General features: G+C 42.2%; 1 protein-coding gene across 1 annotated transcript; it reads left to right on the forward strand.

Moving 5' to 3' along the window:
- The first annotated feature begins 8,223 nt into the window (after nucleotides 1-8,223).
- On the forward strand, nucleotides 8,224-9,837 carry LOC146625986 (uncharacterized). The gene is made up of 2 exons (XM_085363108.1): nucleotides 8,224-8,340; nucleotides 8,752-9,837. The coding sequence occupies exons 1-2, from the start codon at nucleotides 8,323-8,325 to the stop codon at nucleotides 9,826-9,828; spliced, it is 1,095 nt and encodes a 364-aa protein (XP_085219234.1). The 5' UTR covers nucleotides 8,224-8,322; the 3' UTR covers nucleotides 9,829-9,837.
- Nucleotides 9,838-23,105: the final 13,268 nt, after the last annotated feature.

The raw sequence follows: 23,105 nt of genomic DNA on the forward strand, positions 1-23,105 counted from the left end.
TTAATCTCAGCCAAACCGATTTACTCAGGAACAAATAAAATACTAAAAAAAGCCAAACAATAACATTTCTAAGTTATCCAAGTGACTCATATATCATGTTTAACCTGAGTAGTGAAAGACAAAAAAGATGTTAAACGTTTATTTTGTGACCCAGAAAGAATAATAAGAGTAATATTAAAACTAACTGGCTGCCGCCATTGTAGGAAACTGAGCTATTTTTTATTTTGAAATATATACAGGGTGTAGCATCCCCTGGGTAAAGGTGGTGGTATGCAGGGAGCTCAGTGGTAGGGGTGGGCGATATAAACGATATACGATAGAAACAATATAAATTTGACCAACGATAGAGATTTTGACTATATCGCTCTATCGCGATAGCGCATGTTGATGATGTCATCAAGCTGCGCCTGTTTTGGTCGAAAGCATCGCAGCGGCTAAAACCATTATCATCTGCAAATTATGGCGACAGTCATAGCAAAGAGATGAAGCCCTTTTGAAATTTGGGGAAAGCCAAAAACTGCGCTTCCTCCACTTCCGTAACATTGATTCATTAATGTTGAATTCTCTCGCAGCTGCTCTATTCCCATGTTGTTGCAGTATATTAATAACTAACCTCGTATTGTGGATGAATGATCTCAGTTGTTCTCCTGACTGAAGTTTGGCCCGTGTACAGCATCCTGCTATACGATTGCATTTGTCCCTGACCAGCAGAATCCCTCACGTTAACTTTTAATGAGTGGAAAAAAAGTTGGCGTTCATCCTCCAGCTTCATTGTGCTAATGTTATGCTAACATAGCTGTGTCGCTAGCAATCACGTAGCACAACATTATATATCAGGTAGTCAAACTTCAGTAACCCCTCAAAGGCCACTGCTGTTTAGTTTTCTGTCTTCATTTATGTTGGAAGTGATAGCAGAGCTGTACGTTTGAATTAGTTTCAAAAATCTCTTAGAACATGTCATGTTTAGGTGTAAACTAGCGAGCTAACTTCCTGTTAACTTCTATCTCTGTTAAATTTAATAAATTCTGTTTTCATGGATGCATCGATGTAAAACTTAATTGTTACACCCGATAAAGCAGCAACGCTGATGATTTAATTAAAGATGAAAGAATTTAGACCGTTTTTAACTCTTAGTATTCGTTTGACTTTGGGACCTGAAGTTGACGGAGTTTTGGACCCAGATTACTCCGCGAAGCTTTTCACTACGGCAGCCATAATGCTCTGACAATCCATCAAGCTGTGCGGCTTACCAAAGTTGTACTAAAACATTTTTTTTTGTCATCAACAATTTTTATTTATTTCATTTTAAACTTCAATAACAGAACTTAAGAATAACTACATAAATAAATAGTTTAAAAAACAAACAAACAAAAACAAACAACAACAAAACACAACAACAGAAACAAAAAAAAAAACAACCAAAGGAAAGTTATCCTATTCTTTCTTCGCACACCAATCCCCACACCACCACTCTATCATTACTCTTCTGTTCTTCAAGTTACAGAAAGCCAGCTTGTAAAGGGGGACCAAATACAATCATATTGATGCAATTTATCTAATAAACCATAAGTCACTTTTTCACAAGACGCCAACTTAGCCATTGTCTTTAGCCACTCTTCATAGGGAGGGGGGTTCTTTTTCCGCCAATGTCTTAGTAGGACCCGTTTGGCCGTAGTAAGAGCCAGAATAATCCATCCTTTTGTATAACTAGAAAAATCTCCATCAGAAAGTTCTGTGGTTATACCAAGTATGGACAGTTTTGGTGAGATACCAAATCTCCTTTTTAAAACACTGAAAATTACCTCCATTATATTTTCCCACCAATCTCGAAGTGCCGAACAGCTCCATAAGATATGTAAAATCGAGGCATTTTGACCATCACATCTCCAACATTCGTCCGTAGAGGCCAGGTTCCATTTATACAATTGTTGCGGTGTTCGATGCCACCTATGGATTATCTTAAGTTGAATAAATCTACTGCCTGTTTCTTTATACATAGTATTAACACTTTGAAAACATGAATCCCATTCAACTGAAGATATGTCCAATGCCATGTCCTGGGCCCAGTAGCCCTTAACTTTAAGGAGAGGGTCAGCTGACCGTTCTTGCAATAAGTGATAAATCTTAGAGGTAATGCCTTTACCCAAGGGTGATCTTGAGAGCAGGACTTCCACAGGGCTGCCCACAGGACAACTCAAGGGGGTTCCCAGCCACTTCGATAATGAACTATGTATTTGGACATATCTCCAGAATTGATTACGCTTCAACTTATATAACTCCACAATTTTATCAAAGCTTAAAAAACATTTAGTCCCACAGTCAAATAAATCTGATACATTAAGGATGCCTGCTTTACGCCACTGTAGCCAGTCAACCGATGTCCCTCCAATTAAAATTCTTTTATTCCCCCATAAGGTTGCTGAAGGTGATTTAATAAAGTCCCAGCGACCTGCCCTATGTAATTTACACCACAATGTCTTCGCGTTTGCAATTATAGGATGGGTAGTTTTATGACTGGTATCAAACAGCTCCCTCCAAGGAGAAATACCGCCATTAACTTCCGTCTCTATATGGGACCAGATGGGTTTAACTGGTGCAGTAGGTAACCAAGCTCTAAGTTGTTTCACGTTCATCACCCAATAATACCATTGGAAATTAGGCAATGAAAAACCTCCTTGTTTTACACTCGCTTGAAGTTTCCTAATACTTAAACGATGTGGTGAACTACCCCAAAGAAACTGCCGGATCAAAAAGTCTAGATCTTTGAAATACTTATCTGGAATGTGTAATGGAATATTAGATCAAATATAAAAGATCATGGGTGCAGTCATCATCTTAATACAACTAATTTTACCCCATATTGTGAGACGCACTCTGGACCATCTACCAAATTCCATTTTTATTCTTTCAATCATTGGCTCCATATTTGCTTGAACCATCTTAGTGTAATCCGAGGTAATTTGTATCCCCAAATACCTCAAACCATTCACGGACCACCGAAACTCCCACTGTTTAAATAAAGTATGGGGGCAGTGTCCTGACATAGGCATTGCCTCTGATTTATCCCAGTTGACACGATACCCTGAAAGCAGCGTAAAGCTTTCTATACGTTCTAATAGGGCTTGAATTGACTTCCCAGGCTGGGTCATAAGTAACAACATATCATCTGCATATAATAGAAGCTTATGTTGACTATTACCCATCGAAATTCCAAATATATTTACATTATTTCTCAGTTTTTGTGCCAGAGGCTCTATAGCAATTACAAAGAGACCGGGGCTAAGGGGACAACCCTGTCTTGTGGATCTCTGTAAAAGGAATAGGTCTGATATGAGCCCATTCGTCAATACTCGCGCTGAAGGCGAATCTTATAATATCTTTATCCACCTAATAAAATTATCACCAAAACCGAACTTTTCTAATGTCTTAAACAGATAATCCCACTCAACACAATCAAAAGCTTTTGCAGCATCCAGCGATAGGGCCACTGTTGGATATACTGAATCATATACATAATTTTGCAAATTAACCAACCGTCTAATATTATCTGAACCATAGCGGTTTGGAACAAAACCAGATTGGTCTGCATGAATTATTTTTGCCATTACTGCTTTTAATCGGCCCGCTAAGACCTTTGCCAAGATTTTTTGGTCAGAATTCAGCAAAGATATAGGGCGGTAACCACTTGGGTCTAAAGGGTCTTTCCCAGTTTTAAGAATAAATGTTATAAGTCCAGAGTGCATTGACTGAGGTAATGAGCCTACTTTGAACGCCTCATTATAAACATCGAGCAACAGGGGACTTAACATATCTTCAAATGCTCTATAGAAATCCAATGGTAACCCATCTAATCCTGGAGCTTTATTAAGTGGCATACTGTTAATTGCATGGGTAATCTCCTCCACTGTAATTGGAGCATCTATAATCAGCTGGTCAGTAGTAGAAAGCTGTGGCAGGTTTAAATCAGTAAAAAATGCTTCGAATTTCTGTTCATCTAAACTACCTTGTGTAGAATAAAGATTATTGTAAAAGGCCCTGAATCCATCATTTATATGTCTAATAGAAGTTGAAATAACCCCATCTGATTGTCGTATGCCTGGGATATGGTTCATACTGTCTTTCTGTTTAAGACGGTATACTAATAAACGACTCGGCTTTTCTCCCATTTCCCAATATGCTTGATTAATGCGAAATAAAGCGTATTCTGCCTTTCTGTTGTACAGTACATTCAACTCATATTTAACTTTAACGATTTTATTCAACGTAACTCTGTCTTTTGTATGGGAATGTACTGCCTCAAGTGCCTTTAATTTGGCTTCTAACGTAATGATATTCTTGTTAGCTGCCTTCTTTTTAAAGGAAGCGTAAGAAATTATTCTCCCCCTTAAGTATGCCTTCATAGCATCCCACCAAGTAGCCAATGTAGTGTCCTCTCGATTATTTGTCTGTTTGTAAAATTGTATTTCATCTCTTATCAATTTAATAAAACCAGAGTCTTTAATTAAGGACACATTTAAACGCCATCTGCGGCTTGGAGGAATCTGTAAAATATTTCCAAGACATAGAAAAATTGGCGCATGGTCCGAAATTACTATATTACCAATACTTGAATCTATAGAATTATTCACTAAGGCTTCAGAAATAAGAAGAAGAAAGAAGAAGAAAGTGTGTACATTATTGAGCCCCGTGGGGAAATTGCTCTCTGCATTTAACCCATTCACTCAGTGAAGCAGTGGGCAGCCATTGGGCGCCCGGGGAGCAGTGTGTAGGGACGGTACCTTGCTCAGGGGTACCTCAGGGTAGCTGTTAAGGGGAATCGAACCCCCGACCTTCCGATCATGGGGCAACCACTCTACCTACTGAGCTATCCCTGCCCAGAAAGTAGTGAGGCGGAGAGTAAAATGAATATTCCCTGCCTTCTGGATGCATTGTCCGCCAAATATCATTCAGACCCAAATCTGAGGTCATCTGCCTTATGGCAACTACAGATTTACTCTCTGTGCCTCTCCTAGGAAGTGATCTATCTAGGTCTTGATCCAGTATTTGATTAAAATCTCCTCCTACCACTATTTGTGCACCTTCTAATTCCAAAAGATACTGTGACAGGTTATGAAAAAAGGCGGGTATGTCCGCATTAGGTGCATAGATATTACATAAAAACATAAAATTATTGGTGTGTCCAGTAATTGTCCATAAACCAATATAAATCTACCTTCCTTATCTGGTATTACTTTTGTTTCAGTAAAGCTAACTGCTTTATGAATCAGAACCGACACTCCCCTGCTTTTACCAGTTCCAGGACTGGAAAAGACTTTACCTACCCAGGAACATTTAAGTTTTAAAGTTTCTGACTTACACATGTGTGTTTCTTGAATAAAGGCTATATCAACTCTTGATAACTTTAAATATGTTAATATTTTCTTCCTCTTAATCCCGTTATTCAACCCCTTAACATTCCAGCTGGCTATTTTGAAATCTGTCTGTCTATCCATGTTACAATGTGGAATTCCATATAATACTCCAATTCATAAATATATCCATTATAGAGGGTGGTTTTATGTGAAGATAAACCAATTTATAAATACAAGGACTCAAAATAAATAGAAACAAACTGAAAACAGCTCCAGCAAAACTCCAGCCAGAAAAAAGGAAAAAACAAAAGGCAAGACTAATTCTTGCTAACACTGGAAAACCCAGGGTTGGTGGTCACCGGTGCCCGGCTAGCAACCCAGCACATAACTAGTAGTTTATAGGGATATTTAAATTAATCGAGTAAAAGGGAAAAAAAAAAAAGAAAATCCCTGCACCAAACCCATCTAACAACACGTTAAACGCACTTACATATGGTAAAGTACTTCACCATCCCCGATCACAAAACAAAACAAAAAAAAGGCAGAAAGTGTCACTTATCTTAAGGGAACATATTCTTAATAAATTTTGCAGCCTCCTCCGGTGAAGAAAATCTGTGCCTTGCTCCATTGCGTTTTATTTCTAGAGTAGCGGGGAAAAGCAGCGAGTATTCCACTCCTTTTTCTCTCAACTCCAACTTAATTTGTTTGAAAGACATGCGCCGGTCCATGGTTCGTCGGGAGTAATCCGGAAAAAACATTATCTTCGCCCCACGCCATAGAATCTGGCCTTTCTCTCTGGCCGCCCGAAGGATGTCTTCCTTATCCCGATAACGGAGTAAGTTAACCATAACAGGCCGCGGTCGTTCTCCCTCTCTCCTACTCCGTTTCGGTGGACCCATAGGAACACGATGCGCTCGCTGTATATCTAGCGTACGGGGCTCCAAAGTTAAATCCAACATTATGGGGATCTCCCGCTGTAAGAACTTGATCATATCCTCTCCTTCTATTAACTCAGGTATACCAATTTTCCTGATATTACAGCGCCGTCCTCTGTTGTCCAGATCTTCAATATGGTTCCGTAAGTTCTTAATTTCTTCTTGAATAGTGGGTAATTGTTGCTCTGACGCATGGGTTGCCTCCTCAAGAGTTGCAACCCGACTTTCCACTTCTTCCATGCGGGCACTCAACGCATTGATTTTACCTTCGATCTCCTGAACAGTCGTTTTTATCTGTTTCGTGTCCTTTTCAATATTATTTGTCGATGTCCGAATGATTCTTAACTCCGCAACCAACTCGTTTAGTGTTAATTCTCCTCCCGAGGCTACACACGTCGCAGCGGCTGGGTCTTCCTGAGGCCTGCTGACGTAGGCATCCATTTTCTTAGTAGTTTTAGCTTGTTGTTCAGTCGGAGGGTCTTTAGCACGCTGCGCCCTTCTGGTTTGCCGTTTCCGCATTAGTTCACAAAGGCTAGTTATTTAAGGGCATTTCACATACATGTGCCAATACACAATGTTCCAAAAAAGACGGTGCATGCTATTACTGTATCTATTTTCAGTGTGCAAGTTGCAGAGCAACTCTTTTCAGACTGCCATCTTGTCGGGAACCACCGTACTAAAACATTTTTTTAGGTTCGAGGTCAGTAAGCACAACCAGAATTCATACATAAGGCACACTCTCGATTTTTGAGAAAATTAAAGGATTTTTAGTGTGGAAAATACGTTATACAGAAGAAAAGAATATATCACGATATATATCGTTACCGCACATGCTTCAAATTATATCACCTTATGAATTTTAGGCCATATCGCCCAGCCCTACTCAGTGGCCTTTTCCCTTTCAAGTTCTTGTAGGCAGCTGATGACTTTCTTTTTGTAGTTGCTCCTGGGATTTCACCTTGAAGCTTCATAGTAGAGATGTGCAAAGCAGCCAGTATCTGTATTTGTATTTATTGAGGGGGGAAAAGTATTTGTATTTGAGTAAAATTCAAGCTGGGCATAAAAATCAATTTTTTGTGTTACGCTTGTAATTAATGTTATAGTGTAAGTATTCTTTAATTGTATCCATTATAGCAACTATGGATAGGCAGTATTAGTTGATTTTTTTCTTTCCATAAATCCAGCAATGAACATGTAACGTCACTGAAAAGAAAATAACATAACAGCCATTGCCTCAACCATGGTTAAACCAACAACTAAGGTTAACCTTAGCATAGGTTGAAATACCTAAGTAACCTAAATGTACTATATAGCTCGCACAAGTGCATACATTCGACACAATCATTGTTTTAACCTTTTTACCGAACTTTATCGTTACTCTGTCAACAGCCTGTTGTCTAAATTACCAAGCTAACAGAGCTACGTAAACAGAGTGAACATAAGAGCACCCGAATGCAGATGTCAATAGTGCAGCGTAATGAAATAATCTCCCGATCTTCGCGAAACCTATAAACTGCCTCCAGAACACAGTTAAGGTCCAAAAAATCTATTGAACAAAAATAGTGATGCAGTTCAGTGTTTTTTTCGCTCAGCCGAGCCGTCTCTGTCGCTGTGTGGAGCAGCCTGTGTCAGTCACCTCTTTCACACGTCACTCACTCATCCAGTACTGTTCTGCAGTCTCTCAAGGAAACTCAGCTGTTTCATATAAAGTTTTCCCTTGTTCCCAAATATAAATATTTTTTAAGTATTTGTTCGAAATAAATATTCGTAAAGAAATTAATTGTTTTGTTTTTTTGTTTGTTTTTTTTGTGTGCCTTTCCGAATACTGTATTCCGGTCCTGCTCCACTCCTCCTTCATAGGTATTGTTACTGATGAGTGTCGTAATGTTTATTTGCTCTGCTTCTTCTTGCCAGGGATAAAATACATATCTATACTTTTGTGTCCCAGCTGAGTAACAGGAGGAGAAGAGTCTGGTGGAGCAGCAGAGGAACAGTTTCAGCCATTTGGACTCAGCTCAGCCACTACAGAGGAAACAATGACTTCAACACAGGAGGTGAGAAAAGTATCTCAGTTACACTGTTATTGAAACTGTGTGCACAGCTGGTTGTTAACAGCAGCTTTATCTTTTCCATCCTGGGCTCCTCCTCCATACATACAGAAGCTACATTCACAAACAAAAACCACAGAAGTTACAAGAAAATACAAAGATCATATTTTATCAGCACACATTGAAACAACATCATCATCAGTTGAACTCACAATATTTTTATGACATAAAAGATTTTCCCCTTTGACAAGTCTTATTGTAGCACATCATTGTAGTGGGAAACTATCACCAGAAGGTGGTGGTAACACACCTACAACGTGTTTCTTGACCTCTTTGATTCCACTAATGGAGGCAGTTTCAGTTTGTTCCACGACTGCATTTCACTCACTGCCTCTGTTTGTATCTCTGTCACTGCAGGACCAACATGGAGCGAGAAGTCAGCCCTCTCAGGAGGCCGACAAACCTCACAGAAGAAAGGGAGAGAAAAAATACAGTTGTGACGAGTGTGGGAAGAATTTTACCCGAGCTCAACACCTGAAAACACACCAACTCATCCACAGTGGAATTAAAGCGTACAGCTGTGACTTGTGTGGAAAATCTTTTTCCCGGGCTCCATACCTGAAAGCACACCAACTTATCCACAGTGGAGTTAAACCCTACAACTGTGATTTGTGTGGAAAATCTTTTACCCGGCCTCAACACCTGAAAACACACCAACTCCTCCACAGAGGAATTAAAGCGTACCCCTGTGACTTGTGTGGAAAATCTTTTTCCCGGGCTCAATACCTGAAAGCACACCAACTTATCCACAGTGCAGTTAAACCCTACAACTGTGAATTGTGTGGAAAATCTTTCAACCGGGCTGGAAGCTTAAAAACACACCAACTCATCCACAGTGGAATTAAACCGTACAGCTGTGACTTGTGTGGAAAATCTTTTACCTGGGCTAAAACCTTAAAAACACACCAACTCATCCACAGTGGAATTACAGCGTACAGCTGTGACTTGTGTGGAAAATCTTTTATCCAGGCTGAACACCTGAAAACACACCAACTCATCCACAGTGGAATTAAACCGTACAGCTGTGAGTTGTGTGGAAAATCTTTTACCCAGCCTGGAGGCTTAAAAAGACACCAACTCGTCCACATTGGAGTTAAAGTGTACAGCTGTGATCAGTGTGGTAAAGCTTTTGCTCACAGTACGTACTTACAGCGTCATCAAGTTACCCACTCTGGAAGCAAAGCGTACCCATGTGATTTTTGTGGAAAAACATTCCGCCGTATAGAGTCACGAAATCTACACTTACGCAGTCACACTGGACATAATGTTTATTTCTGTGATCAGTGTGGAAAACTATTTACAACAGCTGGAGAGTTAAAACAACACATGTTTACCCACAATGAGGAGAGACCTTATAAATGTGACCTGTGTGATAAGACTTTCAAATCTCCAAAGTCCCTGAGAAGACACCAAAAGATCCACACCAGAAAGTAACTCTACAAGTGCAGTTACTGTGAGGTATGTATTTATATTATTATCTTCTTATATTAGACTGAGTGTTTGGAACAAGTCAGATCAGTAAACTTATGGAGTTATATTGGATGAACTGATTGAAAAAATGTGTTATTTTCGTCCAGTAAGCTGAGTGTTATTAGTAGAAGCAAGTTTCACAGTTGTTATAGGTTAATAGGACCTAGGCTCACCTTTTCTCTAATCAAAATAAAAAAGTAAACAGAAAACAAAGAAACAAAAACATAAGAAGAAGAACTTTATTTATGAAGTGCTTTCAGACAAAGTTCTGTACAGCTATTTAAAAATAAAGAAATAAATGAAAGTGATGCATAGCAATAAAAGTTAAAAACAATAATTAAGATGTGTAGGATAGGGTGAACTAGTGGGTCTTCAACTTAGCTGTAAAAACCTCCACAGAGGCTCCACTAATATCTTGAGGGAGGTTGTTCCACAAAAACGGGGCAGGAAAAGGAAAAAGCACGCTCCCCCAATAGTTATTTTTCTGGCTCTAGGAACTTTTGAATGACCAGAATCCTGGGATCGGAGAGCATGGGATGGAACATAAGGGTTCAAAAGATCAGAGAGGTATGAAGGTGCCAAACCATTTAAAGCCTTGTAGGTGAGCAGCAGGACCTTAAAATCTGTCGAACCTCACAAGGTAGCCAATGAAGTGATTTCAATGCAGGGGTATTGTGCTCAAATGTTCCAGTTTTAGTTCAAATGTGAGCAGCTGCATTTTGCACCATCTGTAAACCTCTAAAACCTTTCTTTGGTAGCCCAGAAAGGAGAGCGTTACCATAATCGATACGCGAAGACACAAATGCGTGGAGAAGAACCTCTGCAGTGTAGTTTGATAAAACTTGTCTGATTTTAGCTATGTTCCTCAAATGACAAAAGGTGGTCTTTGTTGTCTCTTTTACATGAGACTCGAAGGAGAGCGCCATGTTGAACCACACGCCCAAGTTTTTAACCTTGTCCCTGCAATTTATGACATAGTCATCAATTTTCAAGATTCAATTCAATCTTATTTATATAACGCCAAATCACAACAACAGTCGCCTCAAGGTGTTTTATATTGTACAGTAGATTCTACAATAATAGATACAGAGAAAATCCCAACAATCATATGACCCCCTATGAGCAAGCACTTTGGTGACAGTGGGAAGGAAAAACTGGTACTGTAGAAAACTTATACAGTACCAGTGCTTGTTGCTGTTCCTCTACATCAAATACATTAAATTGGGAGATGCTCTTTGTTTCAGGCGATTTTCAGGATAAAAATGTTGAAGGAATTCCCTGACTTACTGTGTTTGTGTCTTTGTTTAGAAGCAGAGCGACACAGATGGATCCAATTCTCAAACCTGTCGTCACTGTGGTGGTGGGAAAGAGTTTCACTGTGACCTTTGTGGAAAAACTTTCAATTACCAGAAAGCCTGAAAATACATCAGCGTAGACACACTGGAGATAAAATGAACTACTGCAAAGAGTGTGAGAGAGGCTTTCCCACACTGAGTGAATTACAAAAAACACGAACTCTGTAACAGTGGGGTTAAAAAGCACGTGTGTGACCAATGTGGGTCATCCTTCACCACTATCAGCCAGCTTAAGAGACATGAACAAATCCACACAGGAGAGAAACCATACAACTGTAGACACTGTGACAGAAGCTTCTCACATTCAGCTCATCGTAACACCAAGAGCTACATCTGTGTCCAGTGTGACAAAATCCTCAGGAATCTCCGTTCATATTCCAAATACAAACGATCCCACGCTGCAAATAAACTGTTTCACTGTTACCAGTGTGCAAAAAACATGTACTTACATAAACATCTCTTTTTGGCAAATACTGGACATCTGTTTTTGGCAGACCATAACTTTGGCACAACACCAGCGCCCTGGACTTGTGATGTCAAGTTAAATTAATGCATCACGTTGGTACCTGGTAATGTTTATGTGAGCTTCCCTGTCAGAAACACCCCAGGATCATGCTTGCTAAGCGAATAGCTTTTCAGTCTTGTTAGCCAATGAGTGAAATGCGACAGCAAACTATAAAACAAGAGAAGCGACATCGTCTCTTAGTTTGTTTGTCCACCCCCCATCCCCCAAATTTGCGTGTTGGACCACATAAGTATTTAACTATATACCGTATTTTCACGACCATAAGACGCACTGTACTAAAAGGCACAGTCTCAGTTATGTGTGCCATTACTGTATTTAACACACACATAAGGCGCACTGGATCATAGGGCGCATACAAGTACCGTATGCGTATTTAAAAATAAAGCGGGAGCAAACCTGAGTTCGGTACCTTACTCACATTTCTATTACCGGTAATCGTCATCATCAACAACACACAAGCATACAAGTGTGCGTATTTAAAATAAAGCAGGAGCAAACCTGAGTTTGGTACTCACATTTTTATCATCAATCAAACCCATCGAAGTCCTCATCCTCTGTGTCTGAATTGAACAGCTGCGCTAAATCTCCATCAAACATGCCAAGTTCACTTTCTTCACTGTCAGAGTCACTTTCCGTGCCGTGCGGCTCCTCGGAAATGATGCCGGCTTTTGCGAAAGCTCGAACAACAGTGCCAGCAGACATGTTAGCCCAAGCATCTACAATCCATTGGCAAATTGTGGCGTAACTCGCCCGGCGCTGCCTTCCACTCTTGGTGAAACTGTGGTCTCCATCGGTCATCCATCGCTCCCAGGCCGCTCGCAGCCTTACTTTGAATGGGCGGTTCACACCGATGTCCAGCGGCTGGAGTTCCTTTGTCAGGCCTCCCAGAATGACAGCAAGCTCACAGTTCATTTGTTTCACTAGTTTTTTCACATTGGCTGTGAGATGGGCACGCATAGAGTCACAGATTAAGAGCGATGGTGATGCGTGGAAAAAACCACCTGGTCTCCTTACATACACCTCCCTCAGCCAGTCTTTCATCATTTCCTCATCCATCCAGCCCTTTTCATTTGCCTTAATGATGATTTCTGCTGGAAACTTCTCTTTAGGCAAAGTCTTTCGCTTAAAAATCACCATAGGCGGCAGTTTCTGTCCATTAGCATGGCAGCCAAGCACAACAGTAAAAGAAGACTTTTCATACCCCGTTGTGCGTATCGCTACCGTGCTGGTCCCCTTCTTCTCCACAGTGTGACTCACCGGGATGTCAAAAGTGAGCGGGACCTCGTCCATGTTTGTGATGTGGCTGGGCTGGATGTTTTTGTCGCCGATGTGTTTGCTACAGTATGAGCGGAAGATGGCCAGCTTTTCCTTACAATCCGCTGGAAGTTGCTGCGCTACCGTAGTCCCGGTCCTGATGGAAAAATGGCACCGTTTCATAAAAAGTGAAAGTGAAACTGCTTTTAGCCGAATGGTGACCGTCGAAACGCTTCTCCTGCTCGTTCTTTGCTCGATGATCCACCGCTCGAGTCTTTCCTCCAACTCGGCCACACTTCACCCTTTAGCGTTCTCATGGTGTTCTCTACTACCTCCTCATTACAACACACAGGGCGCACTGCGCTATAGGGCGCGCTGTACTTTTTGAAGAAAATCTAAGACTTTTAAGTGCGCCTTATGGTCGTGAAAATACGGTATGTAATCAGTTAAACTGTGTAATTGACATAAAGACCTCATGATATACAACAATTCTGTTTTGTTCAGTTTTACTGTAATTAAGCACAGTTGTATATATGATCCTGTAAAGAGCCTCATGCACGTCTCACATGGCTGTAGTCGTGACAGAGCTTTAGCATGGTTATCAGCAGCTAGGAACATCATCCTAAAGATGAGACCAGCTCCAGGGCGACATGCAATTGTGAATTTATGACCTGAATCATCTGTAAACGTTGGGAACTTGCTTTGGACTGGAAAATAAAATATTTTTGATTTAATTTGAATCTTTATTTAAACGTACGCCAGAGACCATTTTTAATTTCCTGTTTTCAAACTTTTTTTTGTTTAAATACTACTGGAACTTTAATCTGTATTACTTAATATTCTTATTTATTTCATCTTTATTCGGACAATAAGTAATGTTAAAAATACATTTGATTTATTTTCAAATTCAATTCCTAGGTCATTATTTTAATCTGCTGTGGGACGAGACAACAGGCTGATATTGGGTGTTGTTTTTGATTAAGCTTTTACTTTGAAGCGAAATTTAAATAAGACAGTAAGAACCCGCTTTGTTCATTTAAGGAACATCTCAAAACCTAGATTAATGGTGTCAATGAGTGAACTTGAGATGATATCCATGCTTTTGTCTACAAGACTCAACTATTGCAATAGTCTGTTTAGTTGTCTCAACAGGAAAGGGCTGGCTCATCTTCGGGTTGTGCAAAACTCTGCAATGAGACAATTGGAGCCCATATAACTCCCGTTTTAAAGACACTACACTGGCTTCATTTTAAAATTCTAGTTTTAAACTTTAGAGCCCTTTATTGCTGATTTGATTTGTATACACAACTCTTCTCATAACCTGAGGTCATGGAATCAAAACCTTTTAGTGGTCCCCCACACTTGTGTCAGAACTCGAAGGGACCAATCTTTCCAATCTGTTGCACAGAGACTGTGGAATGCCCTTCCTCTATTTCTACAGTATCTGAAGACCTTCAAAAAGCAGCTAAAGACATTTTTATTTCAAAAAGCAAAAACAAATTTTCCTTCTCAAGCCATTTCCAGGCCTGAAGATCCTCTTCTTTTCAGTCTGGGGATCTGACCAGGGTGTACCCTATCTCTTGCCCTCTTACAGCTTTAATAGACTCCAAAATTGCAACATGTATTTATGGTCATGAGCAGTGATGGGAATAATGGCATTAAAATAAACAGTGGTACTAACACCAGTACTTGTTTTCAGTGACTAGTAACTTAACTAATTGCTTTTTCTGCCATTACAACACCGTTACTAGCAAGAAAAAGCGGTGAAGGTGTGTTCCAGTTTGTCAACACACAGACGGTTGAAGCTGTCTTCTTCTTACCGTGAGCTAAGGGAGCAAACAATCACACGAATGCTGCCACAGTTTTCTACCAAGTCCTCAGAGAGCTGTGTGGACCTCAAGTCTGGATCATCCTGAGACAACAAATCTGAACCCAAACTCCAGTTATCTATGTATGTGCATGTATCCAGTTCAGAGCTGTGGGGTGGTGGAGTCTGCAGCTGTCACAGGTATAGGCTATGAAAGTGAATGAAGATGTTGTCCTAGATACCAGCTCATTTTGGTGGAAATTGAATAATTTTGCGAGAAGGCTTAAGCAGGTCAACAGCAAGGGGAGGAAGATGGTTTTTCAGGATTCAAAGCAATGCAGGAGAAACTGGAGGAGAGGAGACACTCACATGAAGACACACTAGATTAAAGAAAGAAGCACAAAAGCTCAGATATCTGAAACCGATTCAAAACCCCAGAGAGCTCAAACTTTAACCACCACCTGTTGGTGGCGATAATGCACCTAGTGGTTGTTGAAGACAGTCTGTACAGTAGTTGTCACTGTCACTACCCGATCCGTACCGGAAACCCGATCGGTACTCCGCATGCGCGAAAGGTGTCTACGTCCAGTCGAAGCGTTTTACGATAGTTGCGGGTCAGAGTATCTGTTAAGATGTTAAGAATACTAAGAAGACTGCCAAACCAATTCACCGGACAATTATATCCACGCTCTTTGGTTCTGTCCACCAGTTCAGAAGTTTTGGCGCGAGATATGTGAAGACTTATCGAAGTGTCTGAAATGTAACATTCCAACTTCCCCCTTAGTGTGTTTGTTGGGCAGCTTAGATAATGTCACTTCAGAAAAGAATATAGTCCATATGGTTTTCACTGCCCTATGCATAGCCAAGAAAACAGTCCTCATGAACTGGAAAAATAAAAACAATCTTAATTCTAACCAATATAGAAATTATCTATTAGATTACATTAGTCTTGATACAGCCTCTGCCACCACATCAGATCAATTGCTCTGGGCTCCTTTGATCAGCTCCATCACCTAGTGGGGGTGGGGGGTCATAGTTTGGTCCCGCCTTCACTGTTGTGATTGGTGTGGGGGTAGGGACAGGCTTAGGGTGTCGGGGGGTTCCCCGGAGGCATCTTCCGTGGGGGGCTCAACCCGGGGTAGCGGTCATGTCCGGTTAGGGGCTCTGTTGGCTCTCAGGTGACTGTTTCCTCGCGGCTGCGTGTAGTGGGGCTTGGGGAGGGTCTGTGCTGACGGACGTGGGTTACTGACCTGGTAGCCTGGCTGCCCCTGGGTGGGTCCGGGATGGGCGTGAGGTTCTGGGGGCGCTCCGTCTCTGGGCTGGGGCCTGGGCTGGGCCTCGGGGGCTTGGGTCCTGGTTGGTGTGTTGTCGGGGTTGTGGGCGGGTGGGTGTATGGGGGCCCAGTCCTGGCGCAGGGTGCCGCCGGTGCGTCGAGCCACCTGGGGGGCTCTTCAACTGGTTGGGGAGATTGTCACATCTTGCAGGAGCTTTCCTCTCTGCAGGAGGGGGAGATACAGGAGAGGTTGAGGAAGATCTCAGCCTGGGCGTTTATTGTCTTATGTAGTCTGGAAGATGAGTGGATGGTGGGGTGGGTGCAGTTTTCTCTGTGGTGGGGTTGGGTGGACTGTCCCGGGCTCTGTGGGGCCGGGAGGCGCTGCTGCACTGGGTCCCGGTCTGGATGGGCCTGGGCCCCCTTTCCCTGGCGGGCCGCGGAGCATGGGGGTGCCTACTGGGGTCAGCGGGGGAGCTGGCCCCAGGGAGGGGTCACTTGCCCCTCCCTTCCTTCCCTCCCCATCTCCAGCTGCCTCCCTCTTCCCGCTCCACCACAACCACCCACACATGCAGGACCTTGGAGTAGGGGTATGTCACCAGGGTGCAGAGGAGGCTACCCCCCCCCCCCCCCCCCCCCGTCCCCTTCTGGCTGCCTCTGCCTCAATTTTATCCCACAACTTAGACATTCACATTACTCACACTCTCATTACACATACATATAGGATCTTGGGGGTGGGCACGATACACGGAATCCAAATTACCATCAGGGTGTACACCTCACCCCTGGCGTTGTTGCCCACCTCTCAATTTTAAATACACAGACATTGAGGGCTAGCAGGAGGGACCATGCGCTTACCTACTGCTCTCTGGCAGGTAGCTCCATGCCCTCCTGGGTTTTAAATGCACCTTAGAACACACATGCATCAACACTACAATGAGCGGGTGGAGGGAGGTTTGGAGTCTTCTCTCACCCCCGTTCTCTGCGACCTGCTGGAGCGGGGGGGCTAGGAGGAGGAGTTGGCCGTCCGACTGCGGTCTGGAGTGTGGGGCCTCCCTGCTGCTGCGGAGTCGGGGCGGTCTGCCTCCCCCCACCGCAGGGAAAAGGGTAACACCACCTGGGTCTGGGTGCAGTTCCCCCCTCCAGGGGCAAGGGTACCTAGACCCGGTTCGTAGAGTACGCTTGGGGAGTGTGATCGTGTGTACGTGCGTCTCTTTATGTCTGTCTCCACGTTGGTTGAGTGTGGAGTAAGTGCATATGAGAGCATGAGGGTGGGAATGGATGTTTGTATCTGTGTGTGCCTGTATGTCTGTGTCTATATGTCAGGTTGGGTGTCAGACGCCACCTCTCTGGGGACATCTCAGGCCCTCCAAGGTTTGGAGGCCTGTCTCCCCCCACCACCACTTCCCCTGCCAGTGGCGGACCCCCTCAGACGTCGGTGCGTTGGTGGTTCTTTGTGTCCGGGGATGGGCATCCAGGTACACACCGGCTCACTCCTTGGCGGCCGCTTATCGGGGCCTGGAGCCTGGGGCTCGCTCGGGCCACTTCGGAGGTGGGGTGCCCCCGGCCTCTCGGCCTGGGGCTCGGTCACTCAGGCACGGCTGGCTGCCGGCGGAGCTCACGGGCACATCACTGCAACCCCCCCCTGGCTTCTGCTCCGCGGCTGCTGAGTGAGCCCTCATCTGGGACTCTCCTCAGCTCTTTCTGGGACAGTGGCGCGGCTGCCCCTCTGTTGGTCTTCCTTGGTCTCTTGTGTTCTGGGGGCCTCTGGATGTCTGGAGTTTTGATCTCCTCCATACCTGCTTCATGCCCTGGAGGACGGGGCTGTGGCCCCCCCACACCCTCTAGCAGATCATTACATGAAGGAACCTTTTAAAAAAACAAGCGCGTCCATGCTCACAGGTGTACACACGGGTGATCACACACACAAACTACACCCTTCTTGGCTCCTACCTCAAAGCACACTGTGCGCTGTCGATCTTACGTGCTGCACAATAATGTTTAATATTTAGTATTTACTGTCATATTCCCATATATCATTGTGATGTTGTTTATTCTATTACTCTTGTTCTCTTCTGCTTGTTTTCTTTTTTCTTTCTCAGCAGGTGATCCAGGTGATTGATATATGCATTTTTTTTCTTTTTCTTTTTTTTCTGCCTGTTCTGTTGGTTTATGTTTTTTGCCCTTCTCCCCCGTCCCTCTTCTCAGCTGTTTCTCTTTCCCTCTTTCTTTCTCCCCTTCTTTCCCCCAGTCAAGTCTGTCCCGTATTCAGTAAGTGAAAATAAAATAAACAATAAAAGGTGAATCAAATGGACCATTACGGCAAGGCTGGGATGGTCAATTTGGTAAAGTAAATCCGTTGGGCATCTTTCTTTGCCTTTAGACAACAATTCTGATGCAAAAGAGCCAAACGGGACAGGCAGGAAAAAAAAAAAAAGATGTTAAGAATAATAAGTATCTCTTAAAATGTTTCCAATAATGAAACATTTCAATACAATGTAGACAAAACGAAAGATAAAAAGATAGTTACGGATCAGGACTCCCCGATCCTCACTGTCGGACCGTACAAATCGGGTCTACCCGATCTGTACCACGCATGTGCAGGGGTTTTCTTCTTCTTCTGTTGGTTTAATGGCAGTTTACTCCCCAGTGTACGAGGATACTGCCACCTGCTGACTGAGCGAATGAACCCTATTGTAAACTGAATTAGCGTGATTACAAACGTGTGTTAAATTTGATTTAGTGAGAGTCGAGTGTGTGGAGGATTGATTGGAATAGTGATGGTGATGTCCGCTATCACTGTCAATTGTCAGTAAACACTTCATCTGGCTGATGAATCTTCACGTGACATATTACAAAGTCTGTATTATTAACTCTGTAATTAGGCGCCATTCTTCTTATTTTACGGTGCTGTTGTTCAATCGGGGGACGCTCTCTGTTGAGGAGAAAAGCAAAAATTTGTTGCAGATACGGATTATCCATTGTTTAAATGTCCCGGTAGTCGAAAAGGAGGCAGAGCTGTTGAGAGATGCAAGGAGCTAACTGGGCACTAACCGTGTAATTCAAATATATTGGTCATGTCCAAATTCATGGGCTGCATCCTCCTGAGGCCGCATTTGTAGACCGATTACATCACAGCGACGCGCCGAAGGCTGTCCAAATTCGTAGACTCCTTCGAATGCAGCCGACAAATGCGTCCTCCTTTTCCCCAAATTTGAAGGATGGGTCGGGTGTGTCCTTCGTGGCCTACCATATCCCAGAATTCATAGCGCGGCCCAGCCGAACTCCAGTTTCCAACAATGGCGGCCGCTACTAAGTTTTAAAATTACTCCTACTAATCTTTCTGGGTCAGAAAATAAACTTTTAACATATTTTCAGGCGAGAAAGTAGTTTTGTAAACATCAAATATCAGCTCGGTTTGTCAAGATATCGCATATTTGCAAAAGTGCTTCGACGTTTTCAGAGACGTCTGTTACCCACCAGCTCGATAGCTCGCCGGGAGCTCGAGGGTTACTGATGCAGCCGAGAACGGCACAACTCCCGGCACATCATTTTCAGATCACCGCGGAGTTTCGCTGCTCGGGTTAAACGTAATATATAAGTCACTTAGACAACCTAAAAATGTTATTGTTGGGCTTTTTTCAGTGTTTTGTTTGTTCGTGAGTAAATCGGTTTTGCTGAGATTAAAGTTATTAGATTAGATTAGATAAAATAAAACTTTATTAATCCCCCGGGTGGGTTCCTCCTTGGTTTTTACACAGCTGACTAAACGTCAAACAGAAAACTGATTAAACAGAAGTGTGAGACGGTCGAGAGTTTCCTCCAGTGTCCTGTAATATTTTAGATAGCAAGGAGCAGTTTATTAAACTCCACCGAGACAGCGGTGACGCTAATTAGAAGGCTAGACCGTCCAATTTCACGGCCGTTTACTTCCGGCCTACCCGACCTTCTGAGGACCCGGCCCACGTAGACCGCGAAGGCCGGGTCCTCAGGAGGATGCAGCCCATGAATTTGGACACGACCATAGAATGTCGCAATGCTGGCAAAGAGAGGAAGTGACGTAAGATTTGCGCATGCGGGGTACCGATCGGGTTTCCAGTATGAATCGGGTAGCAACAGTAGTGACTGGATTTGCTCCTTCTCAGAGAAGGGTCTGGCTGCAGCAACTGGGGAGCACCATATTGGGACCTCCACAGTAACCGGAAACACGTGACCTCCATAGTAGGCAGAAATACGTTCTTGTCTCGTTTCTGCATGGATCCTTAACCTTGCAAGTGGATCGTAAAGGTTGGTACAGAGTCTTCCATGTATAAATTCACCGTTAATAATTATATAATTCTAGGAATCATCTAGTTTGCTTACACTGATTACGTTGGCACTTTGTTAGCGTTACAACAACGGTCATACCCCCGAGGTTGTAGTGGCAATTCCTTTTGTTTGACCAACCAAACATCCCACAATTAAAAGTTCACAAGCCACTGCTGCACTGAGATAATATTTCGTACGCAGGCAAAAGAAGTCCATTGTCCAAACTTGAAAGTTGCGTTTTTATGGTTTATTTATCCAGTTTGGCAAGCAATAACAAGATCCATTTTTTGTTACTTCCTGCTGCTTCTCCTGCTCTGGTAAAAAACCAATAGGCCCACCCCAGTGCATGCTGGTCCTATACCAGTCTCTTTATTTATAGAAACAAAATGGCCCTACAGCTTTTACTGACTAATTTAACAAGGTAACACCAAACAAACAAAACATTGAAACAAAATTTTAACTGACAAATAAACTTGTAAATAAACCCCAAAATTTAAGTAAACTAACAACAAACTTTAACTAATTTCAAAATAATAATAATAATAATAAAGAACAAATAGCTCCAACCCTATCTAAACTTTAGTAAGGAATGTGCACTTTTGACACCTCTGGTTAGCATTTAGTGGTCAGTTTCAAACGTATTTGATTTTTGCTTGTTATGAACAAATTCACTTCACTGCTTTTCACTATTTGTAACATCAATGCACGTTGTTCCATTTACTGCATATTGCACTTTATTCATGTCTCTCATTCCATCTGCATCAACATTGTAAAGGTCGTCACAAAGGGGTTTACATATTTATAAATACTAATATTCTCTATTCCATTCTGTTAAAAATGCTTTGCCTTTCAAAGGTATGTTGGTATTAAATATACCTCATAGTTAAAGTTATAAATATGCACTTCTTTTCAGCACTTCTGCAGTCTCTTTGTTGACTTTAAAGTTGCTTTTCACATTGTACAGTTCAGGTCATTCATCAGTGAGAGAAAAAGCGTGTTTTCATTAAATGTTTTTTTCCTGTTCACCACATTTCCTGACAGCTCTTGTGATCCACACCATTTTGCTTTCATTATTGAGGATGGCTTGGATGTTTTTGTTAATATGTACAATCTGATTGTTAGATAAACTGATTGCATTCTATACAACTACATTTAAATTACATGTTGTTTTTCTCTCTCTTACAGACAAAATGATATGCCGGTGCACTTTCACTGCCCTGTCTGTAACATGACAGTCATACAGCGTGGGGATATGGCAAGGCAATTATTGTCATGTCAGCATTCAGGACTGCTCCCCACTGAACTCTCCGTGGAGCCCCATCTCCCTCTCGATGTCTTGTCTCCAGCATCAAAACCATTTTCTGAATCTTCGGTAGAACATTCATGTGCTCCCTCTGTGCTGAATGAAACTGTGGCTTGTGGAAAGTCCATGAAAATAGTCTTTTTTTAAAAAAAAAAAACCCTTCAAGGCTCACATGATGAGGAGGCATTCAAACAGATCAATAGATGTTTGCCTGGCCTGTCATCTGCAGTGTTTTTGTGTAGAGGGACTTCTTCCTCTTTGTTTTTCAGTTTGCAGAGGACATGGAGCTCTTTTTAAATGTGCTGACGAGCAGGGACTACGGGTCAATGTGATGTTTGACATTTAATGGACAGATGAAGTCACTGGCTGTTTGTTTGTGTTTTTATGTGTTGTTGCTTTTTTTTTCAGTGTACAGAATTCCAATTAAGCTTATTATAAAATGTTGTTCACTTGTTTCCATGTCCATGCTTAAAGTAAAAAATTTAACTGTAACATTTTCACACTTTTCTCTTTTGTTTAAACACTCCTAAAGTTCAACCCATCATAGAAACATAATTCCATGATAAAATGAAACCGTGCAAAACGTTTTGTCAGCAGATTTATATAAATTCGACAAGCTAAAAGCATTCTGTACTGTACAGCAGCGGTCCCCAACCTTTTTTGCACCACGGACCAGTTAGACAATATTTTTACGGACCGGCCTTTAAGGTGTTGCAGATAAATACAACAGAATAAAATGATACAGACAAAGACGAAAACTGTGGTATTTTGTAAATATAATAATAAACGCAAATTCGGCTGTGTAATTGTGTAACTTTATTAGCAGCGTCCTCCTGAAATGTGCCAACAACATTGAGAGTAACAACCTCCTCTCAGCTTCTTGATGCTCTCTGGTCGCTATGGTAACGCGTAAATAGTTCTTTCAATATAAGACACAGACCACAACAGGGGAAAAGCCCCAGGGAAACCGACCCAAAGGAAAAAAAATCAGTGAAAGATGAACCGCGTGAGGGACCACTGTTTTCCAGTAGCACTGCTGATATATGAAATGGTGAGTTTTTAGGTTGTCTTCAAACAAGTGCATTGTACTAGAAAAAGGTGTTTGAATGATTAAAAATGTAAGTAATGTAAGTAATGACTAGTTTATATTTATGAAAAAACCTTTATGCAGAAAAAGTAGCAAAGAAACAAAAACAACACATGGACACTTTTAGCCACAAACAATCTGAAGTGTGATATTCTGGATTAGGCTCTTAAAAGGATCAGGACAGAAGGACGTGGATAGGTGCCTTTATTGAACAGCAGGACATCACACACTAACTTGTTGTTTCTTAGCGGTGCAGAAAACTACCCTTTTTTGTTGTTATATATTGGTCAACCAAGAACTAGCCCTGTAACAGGCACTTCTGTATTTTACC

The sequence above is a fragment of the Diplotaxodon limnothrissa genome, linkage group LG9 (genome assembly GCF_057381915.1).
Source record: "Diplotaxodon limnothrissa isolate DT_005_m linkage group LG9, D_limnothrissa_male_GT1.1, whole genome shotgun sequence".
Lineage (NCBI taxonomy): Eukaryota > Metazoa > Chordata > Actinopteri > Cichliformes > Cichlidae > Diplotaxodon > Diplotaxodon limnothrissa.